Raw genomic sequence first — 24,115 nt, forward strand, 5'->3', positions numbered from 1 at the left:
GTCCGGATCTGCGGTTACTACCTGTCCTAAGTAGACATATTCGCCCACTACTTCCAGTATTTCGCTACCTAATGTAAACTGCTGTTCCTTCCCGAGGCTGTTGAACAATACCTTAGTATTCTGTATACTGATTTTCAAGCCTACCTTTATACTTTTCCTCTCTAGGTGATCAATCATTATTTGCAGTTCATCCGCCGAGTTGCTTAGCAAGGCAATGTCATCCAGAAATCGCAGATTACTCAGGTATTCTCCATCTACCCTTATCCCTAACTGCTCCCATTCCAAGTCTCTGAATACTTCCTCTAAGCAAGCTATGAATAGTACTCGGGAGATTGTGTCTCCTTGCCTAACTCCCTTCTTTATGAGAATTTTGTTACTTTCTTTACGCACAACAATGGTTGCTGTGCAGCCACTATATCTTCCAGCACTTTCACGTACGGCTCGTCTACCCCCTGATTTCGCAATGCCTGCATCACCGCAGAGGTTTCAACTGAGTCAAATGCTTTTTCGTAATCAATGAATGTTATGTATAAGCGCTGGTTATATTATAGAGATCTGTATAGAACTCCTCGGCTACTTTGACTACCTTGTCCATATTAGTTATGACGTTGCCCGCCTGGTCCCTTATCGCATACATCTCGTTTTTGCCTATGCCCAATTTCTCATTTACCGCTTTAAGACTTCCCCCGTTCTTTACAGCATGCTCGATTTCCTCCATGTTATACTTCCTTATATCAGCCACCTTGCGCTTATTGATTAGCTTTGATATCTCGGCGAATTCGATCTGGTCTATTGGATTGGAAGCTTTCATACTCTGGCGTTTCTTAATCAAATCTTTCGTCTCCTTAGACAAGTTACCGGTATCCTCTCTAACTATCCTACCGCCTACTTTTACCGCACACTAAGTAATGATATCTCTGAAATTATTGTTCCTTACCTCTAGGGTAATGGCGACATTCTCAGTTAGAGCTGAATACCTATTCTGTAGCGAGATCCTGAACTCTCCTACCCTCCCCCTCACTGCTAATTCTTTGATGGGTTTCTTTCTTACTAATCTCTTGCGTTCCTTCTTCAGATTTAGGCTAATTCGGGACCTCACCATCCTGTGGTCACTGCATCGCACTTTCCCGATTACCTCTACATCTTGCATAATGGCGGGGGTTGAACACATTATGCATTCGATTTCATTTTTAGTCTCTCCGTTAGGACTTTTCCATGTCCATTTCCGGTTCTTCCGTTTGCTGAAGAAGGTATTCATGATTCGTAAGTTATTGCGCTCTGCAAACTCAACTAGTAACTCCCCCCTGCTATTCCTAGAACCAACGCCATAGCCACCTACTGCCTTGTCTCCTGCCTGTTTTTTCCCTACCTTGGCATTGAAGTCGCACATTAGTACAGTATACTGCGTCTTTACTTTTCGCATTGTTGATTCTATATCTTCGTAGAAGCTTTCAACTGCCTGGTCATCATAACTACATGTAGGTACATAGGCCTGTACAACCTTTAGTTTATACCGCTTATTAAGCCTAATGGCGATGCCTGCAACCCTCTAATTAATACTATAGAATTCATCTATATTACCCGCTATATACTTATTGACAAGGAAGCCTACTCCTAGTTGTCGCCTCTCTGGTAAACTTCGATAACACAGTACATGCCCATCCTTCAGTAAAGTATATGCCTGATTCGGCCTCCTAACCTCACTAAGCCCTATGACATCCCATTTCATACCTTCTAGTTCCTGTAAGAGCACTGCTAAACTAGCTTCACTAGCTAGGGTTCTAGCATTAAACGTTGCCAGGGTCAGTTTCCAATGGCGGCCTGTCCAGCGGAGCCAGGCTTTCTTAGCACCCCCTGCTGCGTCACAGCTCTGACCGCCGCCGTGGTCAGTTGTTCCGGAGCCGCTGGTGACGTGATAAAAACACTAAACGATGAGAAATCTTCCTAGCACGCTGGTCGTGCAGTGTGTAGTATGGTTTTGTTATTTAAAAACTGCTGAATTCAGAAACATAACATTGTTTGTGAGTATGGGCAAAAGGTTTTATAAGATAGGAATCAACAACTTTGGTAACTTCTATTGAAGATGTTTTGCAGAAAGAATTATTTTCCACGCCCGACGTTGCCGAACGCCGCCTCCAATCGCGGAAGAATATTTTTGTAGAGCCTCGGTGCGCAATCACGTGACACATGGGCGACGTAGCATGGGGAAGGCTTTTTTTTTTAAGGGAAGCGCGCTGTTCAGTCAAAAGGCGCGATGCGTAGAATGCTGAGTGAGCGCCGGATCGCAATCTTTTGCTTTCGTTATTTTCAAGAGAAAAGCTTCACTAGGCGGGGTGAACGTGCCATCGTCGTCAGAAAAAGCGCGAAACTGCGTGACGTCAGAGGAGAGGCGCATGCTGGCTCTACCGGTTGACTTTTAGCTTCTAGGGGAGCGCAGGCGGCCATAAAAGAAGATGATGGTGAAGTGGTGGGGTGAAAATTGGCCGAGAAGGAGCGGAGGAATGCCACACGTAGGGCTCAACAAGCTGCTGAAACGCCGGAAGAACGTGAGGCTCGCCTTGTTACACGGCGACAAAGAGACGCTGAGCGTCGTTCGAGTGCGGCGAGCACGACAACTAAGGAAGATTCCGAACGCAGAAAAGAACGATATAATGAGAGGCGTAGAGACAAACGAGCAGTGTAGACCTCTAAGCAAAGAGAGGTGCGCCTGGCGAAATGACGACAAGAGGCTCAAAGACTACCACCAGTTTTAACAGCGAGCAGAGTGAAAGTGGCGAGGCCATAGACGACGAACTGAACAATCGCCGGTGTAGAGACTACACATTGAAAGTGTGTGAAAGCGCTGGTGCTATAAAGATGTTTAAGACTGAGTTTGAGGACAATCCGTTCGGTCATGTATTTGACGTCTGCGAAAGACTGAGGCGAAAGACTAAGACCGGTACTTAATGCCATAACATGGCATCGCCGAAGCTTCTCGCTTCTGATATCCGGGCTTAACCGAGCCCCAGCCAATTGTTTCTTCCAGTGGTTTTGTGAGGTGGCGGGTATTCGACGCGACTCTTCGCAGCATGGATCTTGTGTTTGCTTTCCTCATTGTAATGAAAGAGTACTGACCGGCTGCACATATATTAAGTGCCTGAGCACTAGTTATTTGCACACACGTTCGCTCACACACTTGCAGCTTTGCAGTTAGGGAAAAGAAATAACTCTCAAGACTGAGAGCATCTTTCAAGGGGGCCTAAATGTTGACGTTTGTAATTAAGGCGTCAAATTATACAAGATATTGCTTAGCTAATAAGAGACAATTTTTCGTCACGTTAGTTGTTTCACATAAGAGGCGTAATCGAAGATGCAAAGACAATCCACTGAGCCAAGTACGCGAGCACAGAAGCAGTCATATCTTTAGCGCTCGCTAAGCTGGCGCTCAGGTCAAATCAGCCCATACCTAACTGCTAGGAAAAAACAAAAGGAAGCAAGCCTGCTCTGTGCTTTGCCGAGAGTTGCTCCAAGCCTGCACTGGTCTACTCTGGCCGCTTCTCCTTTCATACCTTCCGAATCTATTGAAAAAAGAAAGCGTGCGTGCTGCTGTGTGCTTTGCTCGCAGAACGGCTAGACGCTCCCCCTTCTCCAGCTCGAAGCTGCGCTCCGATGGCCAAGCGCCTCCTTGCATCCTTCCCGCGCATTGGTCTTCAGAGACGCGGCCACCCTCTCACTCCCTCCAGTAAAATAAAAAAGTTATAGTAATTATAAAAATACACTCACAGGGCGCGCAGGAGGTACGTAGACCCTACGTCACTTTTCTGTCACGTGATTGCGCGCCCAGGATCTGCGAAGCCCTCCTTTGTTTCAAAATGTTTTTATTATCTTAATTTTATTCCAAATTCATCTTTTACAAATTTATGTCTGAAATTATATCATTAAAGTCTTGCTAGTTGTTCATCTCACCCTGTAATGCGAATAAAATTATACTAAATGCCGTTTAACTTGTACAATAATTTTCCTTAATATCTCAAAATTTTGTGATCTCAGGGGAGTTTCGCCGGCTACAGGTGCGTATTTTATCTACAGAGCAAAGTCGCTGCTGGACCGCAGATAGAGGAAATGCTAGCTAAAGTTGGCCTAAATCTAGGTGATCGGTTACGAGATAGCATGAGTGCGATGTGAGAGCAGCGAGCGAATTTGCGTGTTTAGACTAACGCATGTTGTGTTGATCGTTCTCTCTGTTACTCGCGTGTAACCTATGTGTGACAGCGGTGCTCGCTGCGGGCTGTCGCGAGTTTATGAAGACAGCTGTCTACGTCATTGTGGGACAATTTGAAGATCTTGGGACATGTTATAACTCGGAAATCGCAACTGCGCGCTTAAGTATCATGTGCGTAGCAAGGAAAATGCGGGCGTACTTACGTCGTGAGTTGGGCATGTACAATGACGTCGTTCACCCACCGTACTTTTGTTACCAGAAACCAAAGGGTACGCATCTTTATACATTACATTTATTCAAACAGTACGCATACTTATATATGAATATAAATGTTATGACTCACGTAGTACATGAATGCTTCGATCGTTTGTTGCACATGATTGTGTATCTGTACATAGTGCTTAAATTACCATGCGTGCATGCCACTTCCTTCATCTTCAATTTTGGCGCGTATCTATGAAATTAATTTTGATGACCCGCCCTCGACATAGCTTCAGAACCAATAAGAACTAAAGGGCTTCCAATCCTTTTCTAGAAAAGCTATTTTTTCCATGCCCTGACAACACTTATCTTACTGAATATATGGTCCAACATTTCCAATTTATCCTCGTGAAATAAAATTTGAAATTATCAGACACATATTCTAATCAAAGCTTCATTCAAATGTTAGTTGCTATAAATTTCAGCATGCAGTCAAGCTCCTAAGGGATCATTGCTGTTACGCGAAAAACGCAGTGTGAACTGTTGAACCAAATTGAAATTGGACAATTTTTTCTCACATATGAAACTGCTTTCAGATTTTCTAGGTGTTGTATATTGACGGGAGTAAATAAAAAGAAGTATATCCACCTGTCAGCTCTATGTACAACCTTTTATTCCCTAAAGTGCATACAAAGCAGTAAGCTTTTGTTAATTTCGTATTTAATCCCGTTCATACAGACAAAGTACGTACAACGTTGGTAGTCATTAAGGGGCTCATACAGATTTTTAAGACTGTTGACGACCATTTTTATAAGGGTAGGCGCAGTTCTCGTTCCGAGAAATGGACTGGAAAGAGTTATCGCGTACGCAAGGAGGTGTCTGTCCAAAGCCGAAGCAAATTATTCAGACACAGAAAGAGTGCCTCACGATCATCTTGGCAACTTCGAAGTTCTGTCCGTACTTATACGGCCGGCCATTTAAGGTTGTGAGCGGTGACCACGCGCTCTGCTGGCTCGACGATTTGAAAGATCCCTTCGGTCGCCTTGGGTAATGAAGCTTACGTCTCAAAGAATTTGACATCACAGTGGTCTGCAAGTCTGGCCGCAAGCATTCCGACGCAGACTGCCTGTCACGAGCCCCTGTTGACGCGCCGCAATGGTAGATGACCACCATGCCTTCTTAGGACTGGTAAGCACCAGCAGGTTTGCACAGCAGCAGCGCTCGGGCCTTGAGTTGAGACGCTTAGCGGATTACCTAAGGCAAGACCACGTCACCTCCTACTATGTTCAGGCGCGGCAGTGTTCTTCCTTCGCTTTGCACAACGACGTCCTCGTGAAGTAGATCTTTTGCACCCAAAAGGTCTACATACCTCCTTGATGTGCCGAAAGAATCACGAAACACATTTTGGAGGCTTTTCACGATGAGCCGCCAACAGCAGGACATTACGAGATGGCAAACATGCTACATAAATTTTAAGAGAAGCATTATTGGCCATGATTAGCTGCCCACATCGCCCATCACGTCAAAAGGTGCCGGTGTCAGGGGTACACGACACCCCCGATGAGACCTCCTGGGCTGCTGAACCCTTCTCAGTTTAATCGACGGGAAACAAGGTTATCATCGTGGTCACCGACTACATGAATCGCTCTGCTGAAGCAAAAGCCCTGCCAAAAGGTTCCGCAGGGGAGCCGTCAAGTTTTATGCCAAACAAAATCTTCTCTGACACGATGCCTCAGAAGTGCTTATCACGGACGAAGGAAGAGCATTTACTCTGGAGCTGACACAATCCATCTTGACCTATAGTCATACAAGCCACCGACATACAACTGCGTACCATCCCCAGACAAACGAACTTCGGAGCGTCTAAACAAAAGGATGGCGGAAATAATTTCCATGCAAGTCGACACCAAACACAAGACCACAAGACAGGGGACTCCATCCTGCCTTACGGGATTTTCGTGTATAACATCGCCATTCAGGAGACGACTATGGCGACACCGTTCCAGCTTGTGTATACCAGGGATCCCACGACCACGCTCGACGCAATGCTGCCGCATGTAAAAGACGAAGAGAGCCTGGACGTCGCAGGAAGGTTGACACAGCTGCGCATTACAGGCCAGCAATGTGCCGACGCCCGACGATACAACTTGCGACGACGCGACGCACAGTACATGCCGGGGGAACAAGCCTGGAATCGACGCCGATTCCCCGTCGCTGAATAAGTGAAACGTTGATACGTAGATACTTTGGGCCATAAAATCTCCTTTGCAACGTCGGAAAACCGGACAGGGAAGTCATTCTCGTCGATGTGACAGTGTCCCAACGGTGATGCATGCGCCCAGAAATCATGCACGTACGTCTGAAGCCGTATTAGGCTCGTTAAAGATGTTCGAACGTTCTAATGTTTATGTTTACTCTTCTCTGCTTTTGTGTCATTCATAGCCTTGTATTGGTTTGGAACGTTACTTCCCACAAACCAAACCAAAACTTTCTCTGTTTATTTTCGAATATCGAGGCTATGTTTTTATAAGGGGGAGTATTGCCGCTAACCATTCAAATCTCTTTTTGTGGTTACTGTGATTGTAGCGCGCGGATCATTTATGTATTCTTTGTTCGTGCTCGTTGTCGCGAGACACGGCTTTATCATTTCCTTTGTTGTAGAAGATGCTTCGAGATGTATCTCGAATGGTTTCTGCTACGCGCGTGTTTTACAATGTGTAGTTTCTACGTGGGCATAGACCACCAACCCCCGCGGGTTCGAGCGTCGCCCGAATCAAGCCTCGATCAGCTATCACCACGCCCATATTTAAACACCGCAGCGCGCACTCAACCTCCGCAGGGAGGCAAGCGCTTCGCTGCAATGACACAAGCCTGCAAGTTCACAAATGGGACTTTTATTCAACGCCGTCCTCCAGCGACATACATTCCGCCATCGCGTCCCGGGGGCGGGCAAGGAGGAAGGCTCCGCTGCGTGCGCGAGAAATGCGCGCCGCAAGCACGCAGTGGCGGGCTTTGCTCTCCCTCTCGCGCTGAGCAAAAGCCCCTTTGAGAGTGGGCAAGCAACACAAAGTACACCTGTCGCGGATCGGTGATTCACGATCGACAGGCTCGAGCTGCACTCTCAGGTACGGCCCGGAGCAGGCGAACTCGAGTGCACATAGGTCTTCACCCACAAAGACCGGTGGACAAGAACAGTAGCGCAAGCAGCTTGCGATGTCTCTGAGGGGTCTCTCTCTCGGCCCTGCTCGGACAGTCGCGTGCACGCTGCCGTCGAAGCGGTGCCGTGTTCCCACCAAAAGGCGCCAATGAGAAAATCCATTGGGACGCTGGGGCGGAGCTCTGGCCGAGCGACAGTGACGAGTTGTCCAGACACCTTTCCGCCGCTTTAGGCGGGAGAAGGGAAATAGGAAAACAAGAGGGGAACGGGCGGCAGTCACGGAAAGCCCGAATCCCACAACCTCCTCTCCTTATTTGTCCTCCTATCCATCAGCGGAAGAGCGCTGCAGGTCTCCACGCATGCATATAAAAATAATAAAAGAATATATCCACACACCACTTCCCTCCATCTCAATCAAAACAACTTTATCCTATTAAATGTTATGCATACATTGTGACAAACGGCGCGGAAAGACGATGCTATTAAAATATATGCAAGAAAAAAAAAGTACACGAGGCAAGAAATACACAGACGATGGCACACTACATAAAAACACATTCAAAGCAAACACACCCACCCTGAGTTCTCACAAAATGTCGCCCAGTTCAAACATGAGTTCATCCGTGCTTTGTGAAGAACTCGATAATGCCTAAAGGACCCGTGGACCCGTACTTTCTAATGTGCCGGGAAATACACTGCCAACCGGCACATATGGCAGAATTTGAGGCGTTCGGGCACTGGCAGCTGCGCCCACGTCGTTGCTCTCTTGTGATCCTCAACGGCGTGGCCCGCGAAAAATCACCGGTATCTTGTATAGAGGCACTCCGTCCTTCACCTGCCGCTGATCTATCCACGGAGTGTCGCAGAATAACGACAGCCGAGGCGTCTGGCTTTGTTGCCACGTCCATGTCGCCATGTAGCACTTCTCCCACATCTGGGACTACCGGGCAGGGAGAACCGATACGGCCGGCGATGGCATCGGACGTCCCTGGCGACGACAGCGCACCTTTGTCTTCTGCTGGGAGCGATTAAAGCGTTGGCCCTCTACTCCAACATTCGGCCTGTTGTCCTTCTCCGTTGGTGCCATGCCGGCTGCAGATAAGTGTTGCCTCTCTTCCGACGCAGGGCTCTGACGAGACCCGACTATCGCTACCCTTCGCCGGCGCAGCGGTGCCCAACACGCGGAAATGGGTTTAATTCTTCACGGACCACTCACGGCACACATGACCCTTTCCACAGGCTCCGCCTTTCATATTGGTCCAGTACTCGCACCGCCACACGTGCACACACTCAAACGGGACGCCGGCTTGGGCGAAAAACTTCCTCCGAGGCATCTGTACAGCCGCAGCGGCCTTAGGTCAAAGGCGGCATCGTTCACGCTCACCGATCCCCAAATGACCCCAGCTTTGCCCTGTGACAATCGAAAACAGCCGTCAGATAGGGCTGCCTAATGAGCAACCCTAAGATGCTCCCGCGGAACGAAGAAAGAGAGAGAGAAAGAAAAACACAAGAGCACTGCGCAAGTGTGCAGAACAAGTGAACTAAATAAGAAATTCAAATTACTGATCTTCATGTACAGACGTCAGAACGGAAAGATAAAAGAAACGAAAGATGCTATAGTTGGCAACAACAAAACAACAAAAAGAAACGCACACCAGGCTGCAACTGAGCCAGCGAAATAAAAATTATGGTGACCAAACTTGCCTCCGACCCGACGATAAATCTCGCCAGCTGAGGAGGTATGCCTTCGGAAACGGAAATGCCCGGCGTTCGACATCAATCACACAGGTGGCCGTCGTCTAAGAATAGAGAGTTTTAGAATAGGGGGCCCCAAGCTTTGGGGCCCCCAAGGAGCTTGGGGCGTCGAAATGCGCATGCGCAGAACGTAAGGCGCGCTTGGGGTCTTGGGTTAACGCTTGGGGCGGCCCCTATTTTTCCAAAATAGCGTTCGCCCCAAGCCGCCGTTGGGTCGCTTGGGTTACGGCAACATGGCGGCGCTCGGCCAAGCGGCGGCCGCTCGCCTCGGCACACATTCGTCGTCACCGCTCCATGGTGTCACGCGTTCATGGAAAACGAAAGGCCAACGAAGCTTATGCTATGTCTCATGATGCCCGCACAACCAAATTTTAGCGATAAAACGCACTATATTTTCAGATTGCTTCCGGATTTATCGAGCTGTTAGGCTTAGCGAGTTCGCCTCCTTTGGTTGCCATAGGGACCAGACGGCGGAAAGCGCGGAAGGTTCAAATGAGGTTTCCCGGTCTCGGCCTGGATTGACAATTGGCCGAATTCGTCTTGTCTGACGAAAACGGTTTATATAACCTGTAGTCTTAAGATAGTTTTTGCACAATAATAGTACTTTTTGATGAATAATATAACGTTGTTTGCTTTTATATATTAAAATGCTTTTCCTTGGCTACCGTCGTGGCGCTGCAATCGACGAACGCAAGCCCGGCTCCGCTGCGTCGGGAAAACCCCTATTCTAAAACTCGCCGCTCGGCTAGCACGTTGCGCTGCCGCGCGCTATTTCCTTGGGGGCCCCAAGCCTTGGGTCCTCCTATTCTAAAACTCCCTATTGTATCGGTGCGGGGCACGCTTCTGTTACGCCGCACTGAAGGTGCCTCATCGCTTGCCTGTGGCGACAATGGTCCCCAACGCAAGCTCGTCAGACCGCAACACATAGGCCTTCAGGACTGGGATGTGGGCACGGCTGGTTTTTCCTGAAGGGGGATCCTCCAGCAGGTACGCGAGCGGTGACCAGACTCAGACCGTCCGGTACGGACCAAGTCACTTAGGCGCAAGCGCGGCTGAGAACCCCTTGCTTGCGCCATTAAGATCGTGGTTGCACTTTAGGAAAAGATCACCCACTTGAAATGTCAGGCTGTGGTGCTTGCGGTCATGCTGGGCCTTCTGCTTGGCTCTAGCTGTCGCCAGAATCTGTCTTGCTTTGCTGAGAACCCGACAAAGCCGGTCCCGAAGCGTCGACGCATAAGCAGCGCAGTCTGCTCGCACCTTCTCATCCCTGAGCTGCTGACTCTGAACGACTGAAATCGGATTCGCCAGCTCCTTTCCGAAATCGAGGAAGTTGGCAGAGAAACCAGTTGAGGGATTCTGAGCTGTTAGAATGGCGAACGCAAACTCACTCAAATGGTCTGCCCAGTCTTTTTGACACTCGGCAAAGGCCACAAGCATTGCTTTGAGCGTTCTGTTGATCCGATCGGTCAGATTAGACTGGGGATGGCAGGGTGAAGTGGTGTAGTTGTCGATGCCAAGGAAACAGCAGGTATTACCGAACACCCGAGCAGTGAAGTAGGACGCATTGTCCGTGATCAGCCGTTCCGGATCACCGAAGCGACAGAACCCTTCCTGGAGTTTATCCAGTACCGCTCGCGTTGACACATTTCGAAGGGGTTAAAACTCCCCACTTGGAAAATGGTAAATGATTACCATCAGGTAAATAAACTGCTTGCTTCTGACGAAAGGTCCCATCAAATCGCAGGTGGCCATCTGGCACGGACGTGCACTGTCAATTGGTCTCATCATGCCCGGTGGCTTGCCACCCCTTAACTTCACCATTGGACAGACATGGCAGGATCGAGCGGCAATAGCGGAAAATGTCGCGCTTCATGCCGGGCCGCATCACCGATTGACTCAGTTTCGTGAAAACTTTGGAGTCACTCAGGTGGCCGGCCAGTGCTTCTTCGTAAGAACGGCAATAGAGCGCCTCTCAGACTGTTGGGGATAGCCACTTTAAATGGGTCAATGGACTCAACATCTGTGGCTATGTACTTCAGCAGGAGCCCGTCATGGTACAGCAAATATGAATCCCCGGGGCTCGCCGCGACACCCTGTGTCCTCTACAGTATAAGTAGCGTCACGGCGCTCTGTCTCCTTGATACCTTCGATCCCCTCGCCACAAAAGGGGTCATTTTTCTGGACCGTTAGTAGCTCTTTACGATTGAAAACGACTCCAGTCATCCCAGAGGGGAGCCTAGTTTCGTATCCCCTCAGTTCGCAGCCAAAACTTACGCTAGCTTCGGCGCCTTAGTGGTGCTCACAAAGCTTTCCCCGTCGCCCGCTTTGCCAGGTGCTGCTTGCCTAGATAGCGGAATGGGTGGGCACGTTTGCACGCGTCCCCTTCATGCCGCTTTGCGGCTTGTCCGCTGTTTCGCCCCCTTCGCTTGCTAGCGCAAAGGCACCGCTGGCGAGTGGGATACGAGATAGTGCGTCCGCTACCACGTTCGTATTCCCCTTACGATGCTGTACCGAAAATACTTAATGCTGTATCAAGAGAGCCCAAAGCGCTAGCCGTCGCGCAGCCTCACGGAGCCGCATCAGCCAGCTGAGCGCGCTGTGGTCTGTCTGCACGAGGAAATGCATTTCATCAAGGTAACTTCAAACTTTCGCAGTGCAAACACGATGGCGAGGCGACACGGTCCCTGTTACGAAATAATTTATCTCCGCGGGCGGCGCGGAAGGACTTGCAAAGGCAATGGTGGCAACATGCCATGGAATTCCTGTAGGAGGACGGCTCTTAAAAATCCAGATCGCTCGTGCCTATCTGAACTACGAACTGTCTGGTCAGATAGGGTAGCCTGAGCTGCGCTGCGCTGTCTCTGCAATGACATTAGACAGGCGGCGAAAAGATCCATATTAAAAGAGCGTCCGCGCTCGTGTTTTCTCTTGTTTGCTGTGTACTCGTTTTTTGCGCTGTTTTAATATGGATCGAAGCCAACTTGGTAAGCTTTATGTTTTCTTAAGCGAAAATATTGCTCTTGCTCCGGCTCCCATCGCCACGCGGCAGTCTTTCCGAAGAGCTTGGTCAAGGGTGCCTGCACGGGGGCACAGGTCGGGATGAATGACATAAAAGTTGGCCATTCCCAGAAAACAGCGCAGGCCGCGCACGTTCTTGGGCACGGGAAATTCGAGTATGGCTCGAAGTTTCCCTTGCATCCGGCTCAATGGAGCCTTCGTCCGACGTATACCCAAGCAACGGAACTTGGGTTCGCGCTATTTGGGCTTTCGCGGGATTTAAAGTCATCTCGGCAGCCCGTACCCACTCGGGCATGTCGGTAATAGGGCTTACGTGCTCATCGAACGTTCGTGAATATATCACAATGTCGTTCAGGTAGCACATGTCATGGGACCATTTCGCTTCCCTTAGGACGCGGTCCATCAGCCTCTGAAAAGTCGCAGGACCATTTCAGAGTCCAAATGGCATGCGAGTGAACTCAAACAGCCCTCTGTGGCACGTGAACGCGGTGTTATGCCGGTCAGTGCCATCCATCCAACATGTACGTAACCTTTGGAGACATCTAGCGTCGTAAAGTACCGCGCCCTGCCAGGCTTCCTACGACTGAGCTGACCACCGTGAGCGGATAGGCATCCTTGCGACTCAGCGCTTTCAGACGGCGATAATCCACACACAAACGGTGGCCGTCATCCTCTTTGAGCACCAACACCATCGGAGACGCCCCGGCGCTGGACGAGCGACGGATAATGGGCTATGATAGCATCTCATCCAGCATCCCATCAATCGCCTGACTCTTCGCAAGGCTTACGGGTAGGGGATTGCACTTCAACGGAAGCGCTTCTTCGGTCTCGATCGTGTGCCTCACTAAAATGGTACAGCCATAGTGCTGTATAGTGCTATAGGTCCCGATACACCCTTTGTAATCTGGGACCTCCTTTTGTATATTCACTGATGTAATGTTTATATGTTCCAATGAAAAATCTAAAAAAAAAAACGAGCCTTCTGTGCCTCATCCAATGTTACTGCAGAAGCGGCCAGTGGATGGGATGCCTCTTCGAGCCACGCCGTTCGGTCCCCCAAGGGGGTGTGAACAGCATAACTCTGGACACAAGGTCGGGGCTCTGATCGCTGATCGTGGTACTTTCGAAACGTCTCGACTGCGTAGGCAGATACCGTCGCGGGGGACTAATGAACGGCTCCAGCTGGGAAAATGGTCCTTCGGGATAGCTGCCATTCGCAACGTCTACACAATCCCGGTTTTCAGGAGAAAGTCCCTTCCAAGAATAATGGGCACACTGAACCCTGAGAGATGAATAAAACGCGTGCGTCACGCCCGCTCTCCTCACCTGACAGTCAACCTCGCGGCGGCAGCCGAATGGGCCACGCCTTTCGCAAGGTTTAATTTCAAACGGCAATTCCGCAGGCGCACCGAGTGTTTGTGCAAGTAGGACAACGCCTGTTCACTGAAAAAGGAGGCGCTGGTTTCTGTATCCAGTAACGCCGGAAATGCGCTGCCAGCAAGCGGGATCGAAAAACCCGCGCGAGCGCACCAGTAAGGCAGCCTACACTGTACGCAGAGGGAATTAGCAAAGCTTGGGCCGGCTGTCCCTTTTAAACCGACCCCCGCCGCCGTTTTCCTGCTTCGCAGGAGGCCTGGCTACGGAGATCTTTCTTGCTAATTGTCCCCTCTCTTGGCAACGGAAACAGCGCACACCCTTGAAAGCTTGGTCGTCAGACAAAGGCGCATCACCCTGCCTGGGTCCTCTCGCTGCACCGCCGAACAAGGGCCTGTTTTTGAGGGTTTCTCCCTCCGCTCTGCTTTGGGTAGCCTGGCGCCTTTCGGCACGTAGGTCAGAAAACTGCGCTGCGCAGGCCGCTCGTCTTCCGTACGAGTAGGGATCCAAAGCTCTTTAGCTCAGCTCCCAAGCGTAGTTTTGTGCGCCAACGACTGCCAAGGCAGGTTGTGCGGGTGCACGCCTGTGCGGAAAGGGCTTAGCTCCTTTTTATGCGCAGCGTGGCTCAAGGGCCTCGCTTGCCGGACGTGGCGGGCAATAGACACGCGCGGCGAGGATATCGCCTTGAATGCGCTTTGCCTAAGCGGCCAGCTCCGCCGCGCAGGTATCCCCAAAAAGTCGGATGTGCCAGCCTGATCAGCCTTTCGACGTGTTCCTCGTTTGAGACAGTTGGCTGGGCATTGAGAAACGGTTTTCGATCGCCTGCACAAATTCCTGGAGTTTCTGGTCCAGAGCCTCTGTGCCGAGCTCCAGCTCTCGCCGCAACCTACGCTCGTAGTCAGCGGGCAGGAATTCGCGCATGAATGCTGCACGGAACTCTTCAAGAGTCGCTGCTCAGTGGCCGCCCAGCCGGTATCACCTAGCGGCCGTGTCAGTCAGTGCTGCGGGGATGATGCGGGCAAGCACACTCTCATCAAGGAGACCGATAGCTGTCTGGTAATGGGCGAGGGAATCAATGACGTCCCGGGCATTGAGAGGATCATCGAAGCCGCGGTACGTCGGCATAGGCAAAGTGACCGCGGGGTGAGACAGCTTCGGCGCAGCCGAAAGCACATCATCCGCCCCTCTCCGTGCCTAAATCATCTCGGCAGCACTTGTGATCAGCGCCTGCGACCGATCCTCAAAGATTTGGATGGGTTGCACGAACACAGAGGCAAGTGGTCCTCCAGTTCGGCGAGCAGCGCGGCCTCCACAGGGAGTCCGGCCGACGCCTAACCTTTGACTGAGCATAAATGACTGCTAGCGGGGCAGTGATGCTGTTCCACGTATATGCCGGTAGTGACGGCGTCGCGCGGACTGATTTCACCTTGGGCGAGAAGCTGATACAGCGGAGGCATCTTTGCGGAAGTCACACCACAGGGTGGTCCGGAGGAAGCATCAATGGGAGCCGAGTGATCAACGTTGGTAGGCGCATTGCCGTATAACCCAAAGGGGCCGGCGGCCAGCCACGGTATTTGGCTATTCGGAGGAACAGTGGCCAACGAATCCAACGACGCTACGACTGCGTAGGGAGCCGACATGTCGCGCGTTTCATATTCGCTGCCATATGCCCCGCAGGGGGCGGCAGACGTGGCGCATGAGCTTGATCGTGCAGTCCAACGACTCAAGGAGCCAGGGAATGTTCACGTTGGGCGTCAATTGTGGATTCTACGTGGCCATAGGCCAACAACTACCACGGGTTCGAGTGTCGCGCGAGCCGAGACCCCGATCAGCTGTCATCACGCGCACACTGAAACAGCGCAGCGCGCACTCCGTAGGGAGGAGAGCGCTTCGTTGCAATGACACGAGCCTCCAAGTTCACAAAGGAGACGTTTATTCAACGCAGTCCTCCAGCGCGACACACAATCCGTCACTGCGTCCCGGGGGCGCACAAAGAGCAAGGCTCCGCTGCGCGTACGAGGAACGCGCGCCGCAAGCACGCAATGGCGTGCTGTAGTCTCTCTCGCGGTGACTACAGGGCCTCTTTGAGAGACAGTGGGCAACCACTGCAAGGTACACTTGTCGCGGATCGTTAGATCACGATCCACAGGCTCGAGCTGTGCTCTGAGGTACGACCCGGAGCGGGCGAACTCGAGTACACATTGGTCTGCGCGGACAAAGGCCGGCGGAGAAGAGCAGTAGCGTACGCACCTTGCGATGTCTCGGAGGGGTATCTCTCTCGGCCCCGCTCGGTCGCGCGAGCGCGGCCATCGAAGCGGGGCCGTGTTCCCGTCAAAAGGCGCCTATGAGAAAAGCCATTAGGACGCTGGGGCGAAGGTGACGTCCACACCTTCCCGCCGCTAGAGGCGTAAGAAGGGGAAAGAGGAGAACAACTGGGAAACGGGCGGCAGCCGCGGAAAGCCAGAATCCCACAAATGTTCCATGCTATGCTAGCCATCTAGACGTTTCTTCGCCGCCTTTAAATTGAACGTTGATGAGTGAAACGGGCAGTCTCTTTTCGACGACCAGCGAGTACGTTTGCAGTTATCACCGCCGCCGAATTACTTAGGCGGGGAAAGTGTTTCTTTACTGCGCGGCAATGATAATATGCGCTGGCACCACACAGCACCATGGCGCATTTTTTAGCGTTTCGCCTCTATCGAATTGCAGCCGCTGTTGCCGGGTGCCAGCCTCTGTACTCCGGTTCAGTAAAAAAAAGGCCTATCCATTGACCCATCGCGGCGGTTGGAACAGGCGGGACAACTGCCCGCCTGCGGTTTTGTACCATGGGACCTCTCGCTGTATATTATTGTACCTTCGTTTTTGATGCAAAAATAAACTTTCAACTTCAACTTCAACTACGAGGCCTTTTTTTCCGACCTTCTCTATGTCGGAATTTTTCGGTTTGTTCAATTTACAGTTAGAAAATCGGCCGAAATATTTCGTAGCTTTTGTAGAAAGCACTGATGCTTCCACATTGTTTTTATGATCAGAACAATTGTTTATTTTCCTTCCTTATATCTTTTTCCTCTGACGGAAGTCTTCACGTTCCTCTTGACTATTGCAGGGCTGCCACTTGAACCTCAGTGAGAGGAACAACGTGGATAATACTGGCACGATTACAGAGCTCAAGAAGCTTGTCCGAGTGCAGCAGGTGAACCTTGACACAGTTTCACAGGAGCTGAACTCCAAAAAGGCAGAAGTTGCGCGCATTCGGTGCGAAGCAACGCAGCAGATCAAGTAATCACCAATTCATTGTTGTCTTCAGACATGAAATGCAAAATTGTGTGCCGGTGGTTTTCCCTTTTTTGCGAACATGCATGTGTTCTATAAGACTGTTTTCCATTAGACCTTCTCATAACATGATTTAACTGTTAGGTGGATTCAATAGCAAGCCTTAAAAATAATTGATTCTACACCAGCGAAATTTCGTAGTGATTGCATGAAGAGCGCTACGGAGCCCGCACCTCACTGAGTAATGTCATTTGCTGCAATGACATATATATCCGTTTTTTTTTTTTTGCGTATGTGTGGTCCAGACTTATCTGTCATGAAGGACATTCTACGTGCTTTGTAGCGTTCGCAGTGCTCGTAGATTTCGGACTACACGCTTTAAAGCGTACTATCGGCGTCAAATGAAACGCGAACAGCGGAACGCGTGGCGATAGGCCCAACTGAGGCCGCTTGCCTGTCGATATCAGAGACAGGTGCGAATTTCTGGTTCGTGATAGTTTACTTCTATTTTCTTTAGCGTTCATTTTCTGCTTTGCCACTGGAGCGCCACATTCATACTTAGCACCAATTGCACCTTGCACAGCGCCACCGATGCCTTGTCATAGAGAAAGAGATTGGTAAAGAGCGGACACTCGGCGAAAACTGGCCCCAGGAAATTACGCGTGACTTGTTGCGCTGCCGCCGATTGATGGATGGCGGCACCAGCGCGGACATGCGCGGCCGCGCGCGCGACGGCACTCCCTGCAGCGGTAGCCCACCGGAGCAGACGACAAAAAGCTGTCGAAGGGGGCGAGCAGTTGTATGCTCGTGCCTCGCCGCGCCTGTGCGGCACAGACCGCATATTTTATCTCTCGTTGGCTGCTACGCGGAACGACTGCGGTTTAGAACGACGTCAAGGTGAGCAACGTTTTTTGCTGAACTACGCTGCATTTGAAGCAGTTTACCATGAGCGCGCCGACCGGTGCCCATTAAGTTTCGCAGCTCGTGAACAGGCGCGCCGGCTGTTCAGGCATAGAGAAGTTCAGGCGCAGTTCGTGAAGCTCCGGCAGTTTCCAACCGCGGCGAGGTTTAATATGTTGTGTTGCTGCGAAACTGAGCTGCATTTCGAACAGTTTATCTCAGCACGCTGGACAAAGTGGCATGCGAAGCACCAAGGCACGCCGTTGCGCCAACATGGCGTAGCCGGCCGGTGCGGCCAGGCCTGACGCGGTTTGCCGAACGACTAGTTCTCCTGAGTGTCGCGTTTACCAGGGCGACGGTAAGGTGAGAAATGTTGCATTCTTGATTTTCTTATCAAACTGTGCAGAATTTAAGGCAGTTGAGCTCAGTACAGCGGCGACTGCGCTTCACAAAGTCGCGCGTGAAGGGCAAGCAAACAGGCATGACAAGGCGTGCTGGCCGCCGCGGTGACGTGACATGGCGTGAGGCGGTTTTGCGAACGGCTAGTTTTGCGTGGTGTCGCGTTTAACAGGGCAATCGCAAGGTGAGAAATATTCCATTCTTGTCAAACTGCGAGGCATTTCGGGCAGTTTAGCTCAGCACGGCGGTCTGCGCTTCACAAAGCCGCGTATGAAGGGCAAGCCAACATGACGTGCTCGCCGGCCGCGGTTTTGCGAACGGCTAGTTTTGCGTGGTGCTGCGTTGCACTTAACGGGACAACGTTAAAGCGAAATGTTTTATGATGCTGCAAGCTTCATTGCTTCAGTTGTTCAGTGCTTTTGAGGAATATTGTTAGTTTAGTGGCTGTTATTTCACTCACTGTACAAATGCATTTTCAGATAGGTTCGGTTAGTCTGCATTTCCTGACCTCTACGTTGCAAGAGTAGCTTTTGTATCAATTTTACGAATGACAGCTTTTCTGTTCTGGACCATAACTGCTGCTCACCAAGTCTTCAGTACGCACCCACGTGCACAGGTGTGTGCACGGTGCAGTGGCCTTACAGTTCATTGCAACCTTCTGCATCATGTTCATTCCTTTTCCAACAGCACTGCATGGACTGCAGCCGAAGCACGGCAGATGCGACGAGTGAACGGTGTGGCCTTCCCCCAAGCGTCAGTGCTCCTCTCTGCCCTGAACAATACAAGTTACCCTTGCTAAGGTAGCTGCTACTGGGACTGTGTAGTTTATGTATAATGCCTGTTTTGCTACATATCATTTGCCATAATTCGGAAATCAACGTTATGCTATTTTTTGTCTCCACCTAAGTGCTGTTTCTCGCCTTGTGTATTTTTATTTTCTGTACTGTGCACATCGCCTAATATGTGCCAAGTTTTGTCAATGCATCCGTCTACATCTGTTGCATCTCTTATGTGTTTTATATGCATCAAAATAAATGTTCATTGCACAAAGCACTTGGCGTCTTTTCTGCTGTGGCGCAGAAAACGGCTGTGGCGCAGCTGCGTTGATGGCCAATTTAGAGAACTGGGAATCTATTTTTCATGTTGTTATGCATGCTGAAAATAAATAGAAACACTAGCAGACCATGTAAAACCAAAATAATTGCGCCAAAAGGGCAGGGAAGGGCGCAGCGCATGCTAGCATTCACATCGCGCGCCTTTCAGCAAGACCGGAAGTAGTTGCCGCCGGCCGCTTGGTGCGCTACAGTCAAATGGGCCGCTGGGCCCTATGGGAGTGTCCGCTCTTTACCAATATCTTTCTCTATGGCCTTATTATCAGCATCTGGTTGCGATACGAACAGCGCAGGTGGCTGATCGGGGACGGTCGGCGCGCTACGTGACGTTTTGAATTGCTCTTTCTTCTGATAAGCCTCTTTCGCCAAAGAAACCGCGCTGCGGCAGTTGCGATCGGTAGTCAGTATGAATGTGGCGCTCCAGTGGCAAAACAAGAAAACGAACGTCAAAGAAAATAGAAGCAAACGATCGTGAACCGGAAATTCGCGCCTGTCTCTGATAACGACAGACAGGCGGCCTCAGTTGGGCCTATCGCTACGCGTTCCGCTGTTCGCATTTCATTTGACGCCGATAGTACATGTACGTACGTGTCTTTGTTCTCCCGACCCAGAAATTTGGAACTCTACTGGCAGCATCGCATAACCAAGGAGCTGCACGACAACTGCACAAGACACCAAAAAGAAAAAATGTTTCTTCAAGAAAACTATGCGAAGACTGCAACCATATTACAGGATAGAATCGCATCACTCGAGAAGAGGTAAGGCTGAAACCGTTGACATGGAGCGAAAGTATTGCCTCTATAGTTACACTGTCAGTCAACGCCATCTTTCTTCGTACTTTTTCGTCATTCAAGAATATTACTGCACTGCAGGGAATTTTCTGTTTTTGACAATAAGCATAGTATAGTATTCAGGGGGGGAGGAGAGGGAGAGCTGTAATCTGTGAAACCTCATTATGGCGTGACAATCTATTTCATAGGCTGTACGACTTTCTCTGTGAATGTTCGGGAATATTATTCACTGGCCGTTGCTTAAGAAGGTGTACACTCTTCCAATTTATTAGCAATATCACTTGAGCCTCATCAGCGGCTTATGACGGAGTGAACTGGCAACCCGGCCAGAGTTGCGTAAGCGCACGAAGCACATTCTAGGGTGACCGTTTGTCTGGTGAGCTATTACCAAGGCAGCGCGAACACCTCTATTGTTTCACACTATCTACTTTTATGCCCGTCCTCAACATCCCGTAGAAGGCTAGCGGCACATAACGACAGCAATAGCTTCAGCAGACCACTTTCGAATCTAGGCAGCCTGCTTTAGGGTATTAAAATGCGTTCCGACACTATCTCTGCGCGCGCGCTATGAAAACATGCTTACAGATGTAGATGAGCTTTATTTTCCATCAACAATGGAGGAGAACGAGGCTAAAAGCCGAGACCGCAGCTTGTTGGTTCTCGCCCCCTAATGAGAAAGACACATGACAGCAAAGAATACAATACCAAAAAAAAACGAAAAATACTGGTTACTAAAAAAGTTTGGCGTGGACAGTACTCAAGGTCGAGAGCATTACACAATGGCAAAAAAATTCTTGGCACCATGGTGGAGCTGAAGAAATCGAAAAATTTTCTATTCATGAAAAAATGATCCATTCTACTGTCTAGCAATAAAAATCACACTTCAGTCGCATGCACACAAGGCATCCGAAAGAGGAGTATACTAATTCATCAGATATGATATTGCCAAAAACGAAACAAAAAAAGGAATACCGCGCGAAAATGATGTCATTTCAAAACGTTATACAATATATTAATACTGGCAGTGTACGTCATTCGTTCACTGAAAAAAAGTGTTCTTAAGCTGCTTAGTAATAAACTTAAAAAGTCGGCATTATTAGACAAATAGTAATTTAAAAGGGATATAATACAGTATTTTAGTGTTTCCACACCGTAATTTGTTCTGCTAAAATTTACTTTCCAGATTTCGGATTTCCGCGTGAAATGACCTGACGAAACTTTGGGAGTTAAGTTTCCTAAAATTCTTAGGATATTATTGTTCTGCTTCCTTTCTCCGAGTAATGCGAGACCTATATTGTAATTGTACCTGTCTTCCACATGCAAAAGACCCAGCTTTTGAAGCAATGGTTGCCCATTAGCGTCGTACATGGAGTGTGTAATAATTCTGACCACCTTTCTCTGAGGCCTACTGAGTTTGTGCACATTCGTCACTTTGGCAGTACCCCAGACGAGAATGCCATAATTTGTATAAGACAAAAAGAGAGAGTTACATAAAAGCATCATAACGTTCTTGTGGAAGAAAAAAATGTTTTTATGCAGAATACCAATTACTGACGCAAGTCTTGAAGGTATCTAGTCTATTTGTCGGTCCCAAGACATCGTTTCTGTAAAAATGACCCCTAGTGTTCTAAATTCGTGTACAAATTCTATTCAACTTAAGTTTTAGCTCCGACGGAACCGCTCTTGTCTTCGCACAGAAAACGATCGCTTTCCTCTTACAGCTCTTTATTATTAAACCGTTCTGTATTGCCAAATCACCTACTTCAGACAACACCGAGTTTCCAATGTTAAAAGGTTCTGTAATATTTTGCGAGGCACAATTCAAATGCTAGTGTCATTAGCGTAAGATAGTGAACTTAGCCTGCGCGTCCACACTGGTGATGTTGTTTAAGTATACATTAAATAGAAAGTCCTAAAATGCCTCCCTGTGAAACCCCCGAGTGTATACGAATTAACCTTGAGCAATAGCCATTAAGCTCAATTCACGCGATGTTTTTTTTTTTTATTGTGAGGCAAAAGGTATGATTTAATTAGCGCTAATGGTAAGCCACGAAGACCGTACGTATTTAGTTTTTCATGAAGCAGGTGACGATTTAAATAATCAAATGCCTTGGTGAAGTCTAGGTATATCCCTAGCACATACTTTTTGTTGTCTGTTTGTTAGAATGTACTGTTTTATTGCGAAGGCAATACTACGCCAGGTTTCGAGCCTTCAGCGTAGCGTGGTCCGGTAGTTACGCTTTACATCACGTGACTACTGACGTCATACCAGAGCGAGAGATGGGCTACCAAGTCGGCTTAAGCGTGACGTGGCTCGTAGCCACGTCGGGCGTTTCGCGCTTCTCCCACTAGGTGCGCTGTAGTCTAACAGGTGGTGTTGACAGTTGACAGCCGTGTGGTGCGGACGCGTGTTCCATCGCTCCTCCGATTGCACGTGGCTACCGGAAACGGACGGACTGGCGACAGCGGGAGCTTCCGAAGCGTCAAATAGATGAGTTCTTTCTTTTATTAACTTTATTTCGTTTTCAGCTAGTTAGGTTAGGTGCAGCCTAAAGAATTGATTTTAGCTCTTTGTCCTAGCGGCCTAGGTTTTTGTGCCGGAAGCTAGTTTTTCTCGGCGTTCATTCTTTAACTGTTTTGTTTAGATAAATATTCTTTATTTCTAGGCTATTGGCATTCGCAGAATTTATTTTCACGCGTGTTTGCCAGTCGTTTATGTATCTTCCTTTTGCAGTTTGTACATTCTGAGAATTCGTAGTAGCAATAGGTCAGTTGACTCATGCTTAAGATGTGCAATCAAAAGAAGGTAAAGTGTACTCAGTGTGAGGCGCAGGTTAATCTCAAGGAAACGCGTCTTGACTCTGTGGATGAAACGGAAGGCTGTGACGTTTTGTGTCGGTGTTACCTACTGAGTGCGCGCCTGGATAGATTTGATCAAGAAAGGGGCAGTTTAGTGTCTCGTGTGGATGATTTAGAAAATGAAGTACGTTTGTTAAGGGCAGAAAATCAGAAACTGCTTGGACAGCTTCCTCAAATTGAAAAAAAAAAAGTGGCCGACTTTAACCTTGGAACCAACGAGGACGAACATTCCAGTGCGGGCCACGTGGCTGGGACCAGCACTGGCATGGAAGGCATAAGCAAAGTAGGTCATGCGGATCCGAACCGACAGAGTTATTTAGAAGCAGCTACTAAGAAGCCGGAAAAAAAGGAAGAAGTAAGGAAGAATGAAAATCCCAGAGATAAGGACACAGATAACCGAAAGCAGGAGCCAACAGTTGGGAGAGGGAGAGAGAAGGACCAGGGGCTTATCGCCGGAGATTCTAACATGAGCAGGTGCAAGCAAGATACCTTGGAACGTATAAAGGGTGATTAGCGAGTGTTAGTTGGAACCTTCCCAGGGATGACAATGAGGGCAGTGCTGAAAGAGAGTAAATATAGGCTGTTGAAAAATTCCGCAGAGCGCAGTATGGTGATAGTAGCCGCAGGGCTAAACGATGTCCTAAATGGTGACGCTGCAAGAGTGGTGGAAAGTTTAGCTAACGGAGTTGACGAGATCAGAGAGATAGCAGAGCAAGCGCGGATAACACAGTACCGGAGGTGCTATGATCGAACGGAAAGCTGGAAAAGGACGTGGTGTCAGTCAATCAGGACATAGAGTTAAGCCTGGAGAAGTGTTTCGAAGTGGTTGAGGTAAACAGGGAGGTGCATAAAGCAGGTTTTGGCAGTGCTTTTCAGCGAGATGGCATTCATTTTACCAAAGGGTGGGAGCAGAGATCTGCTGGCGCCTGGAAGGCAGGGCGGTAGCAATTTGAGGGGGTCCACGAGGACTCCGTGCACAGAGGTAATTAGAAGTGAAGCAGTAGAAAGCGTAACAACGGAGGCTGAGCCCCAAAAATGCTAAGGAGGAGGCCGAGAAAGAAAAGTACAAAAAAGA

At 49.3% G+C, this 24,115-nt stretch overlaps 1 protein-coding gene across 1 annotated transcript in view; it reads left to right on the forward strand.

Annotated features, from left to right (window-relative positions):
- LOC146206840 (uncharacterized) overlaps positions 1-24,115 on the forward strand; it is a 391,032-nt gene that overhangs the window by 337,084 nt on the left and 29,833 nt on the right. Inside the window, exons 14-15 of the mRNA XM_084587067.1 lie at positions 16,813-16,985; positions 20,002-20,148. Of these exons, the coding sequence (XP_084443193.1) occupies positions 16,813-16,985; positions 20,002-20,148 (320 nt within the window). The remainder of the gene's footprint in view (positions 1-16,812; positions 16,986-20,001; positions 20,149-24,115) is intronic.

This window comes from Amblyomma maculatum, chromosome 1, assembly GCF_055883805.1.
Source record: "Amblyomma maculatum isolate TAMU_Amacu chromosome 1, ASM5588380v1, whole genome shotgun sequence".
NCBI classification, from domain to species: Eukaryota; Metazoa; Arthropoda; class Arachnida; order Ixodida; family Ixodidae; genus Amblyomma; species Amblyomma maculatum.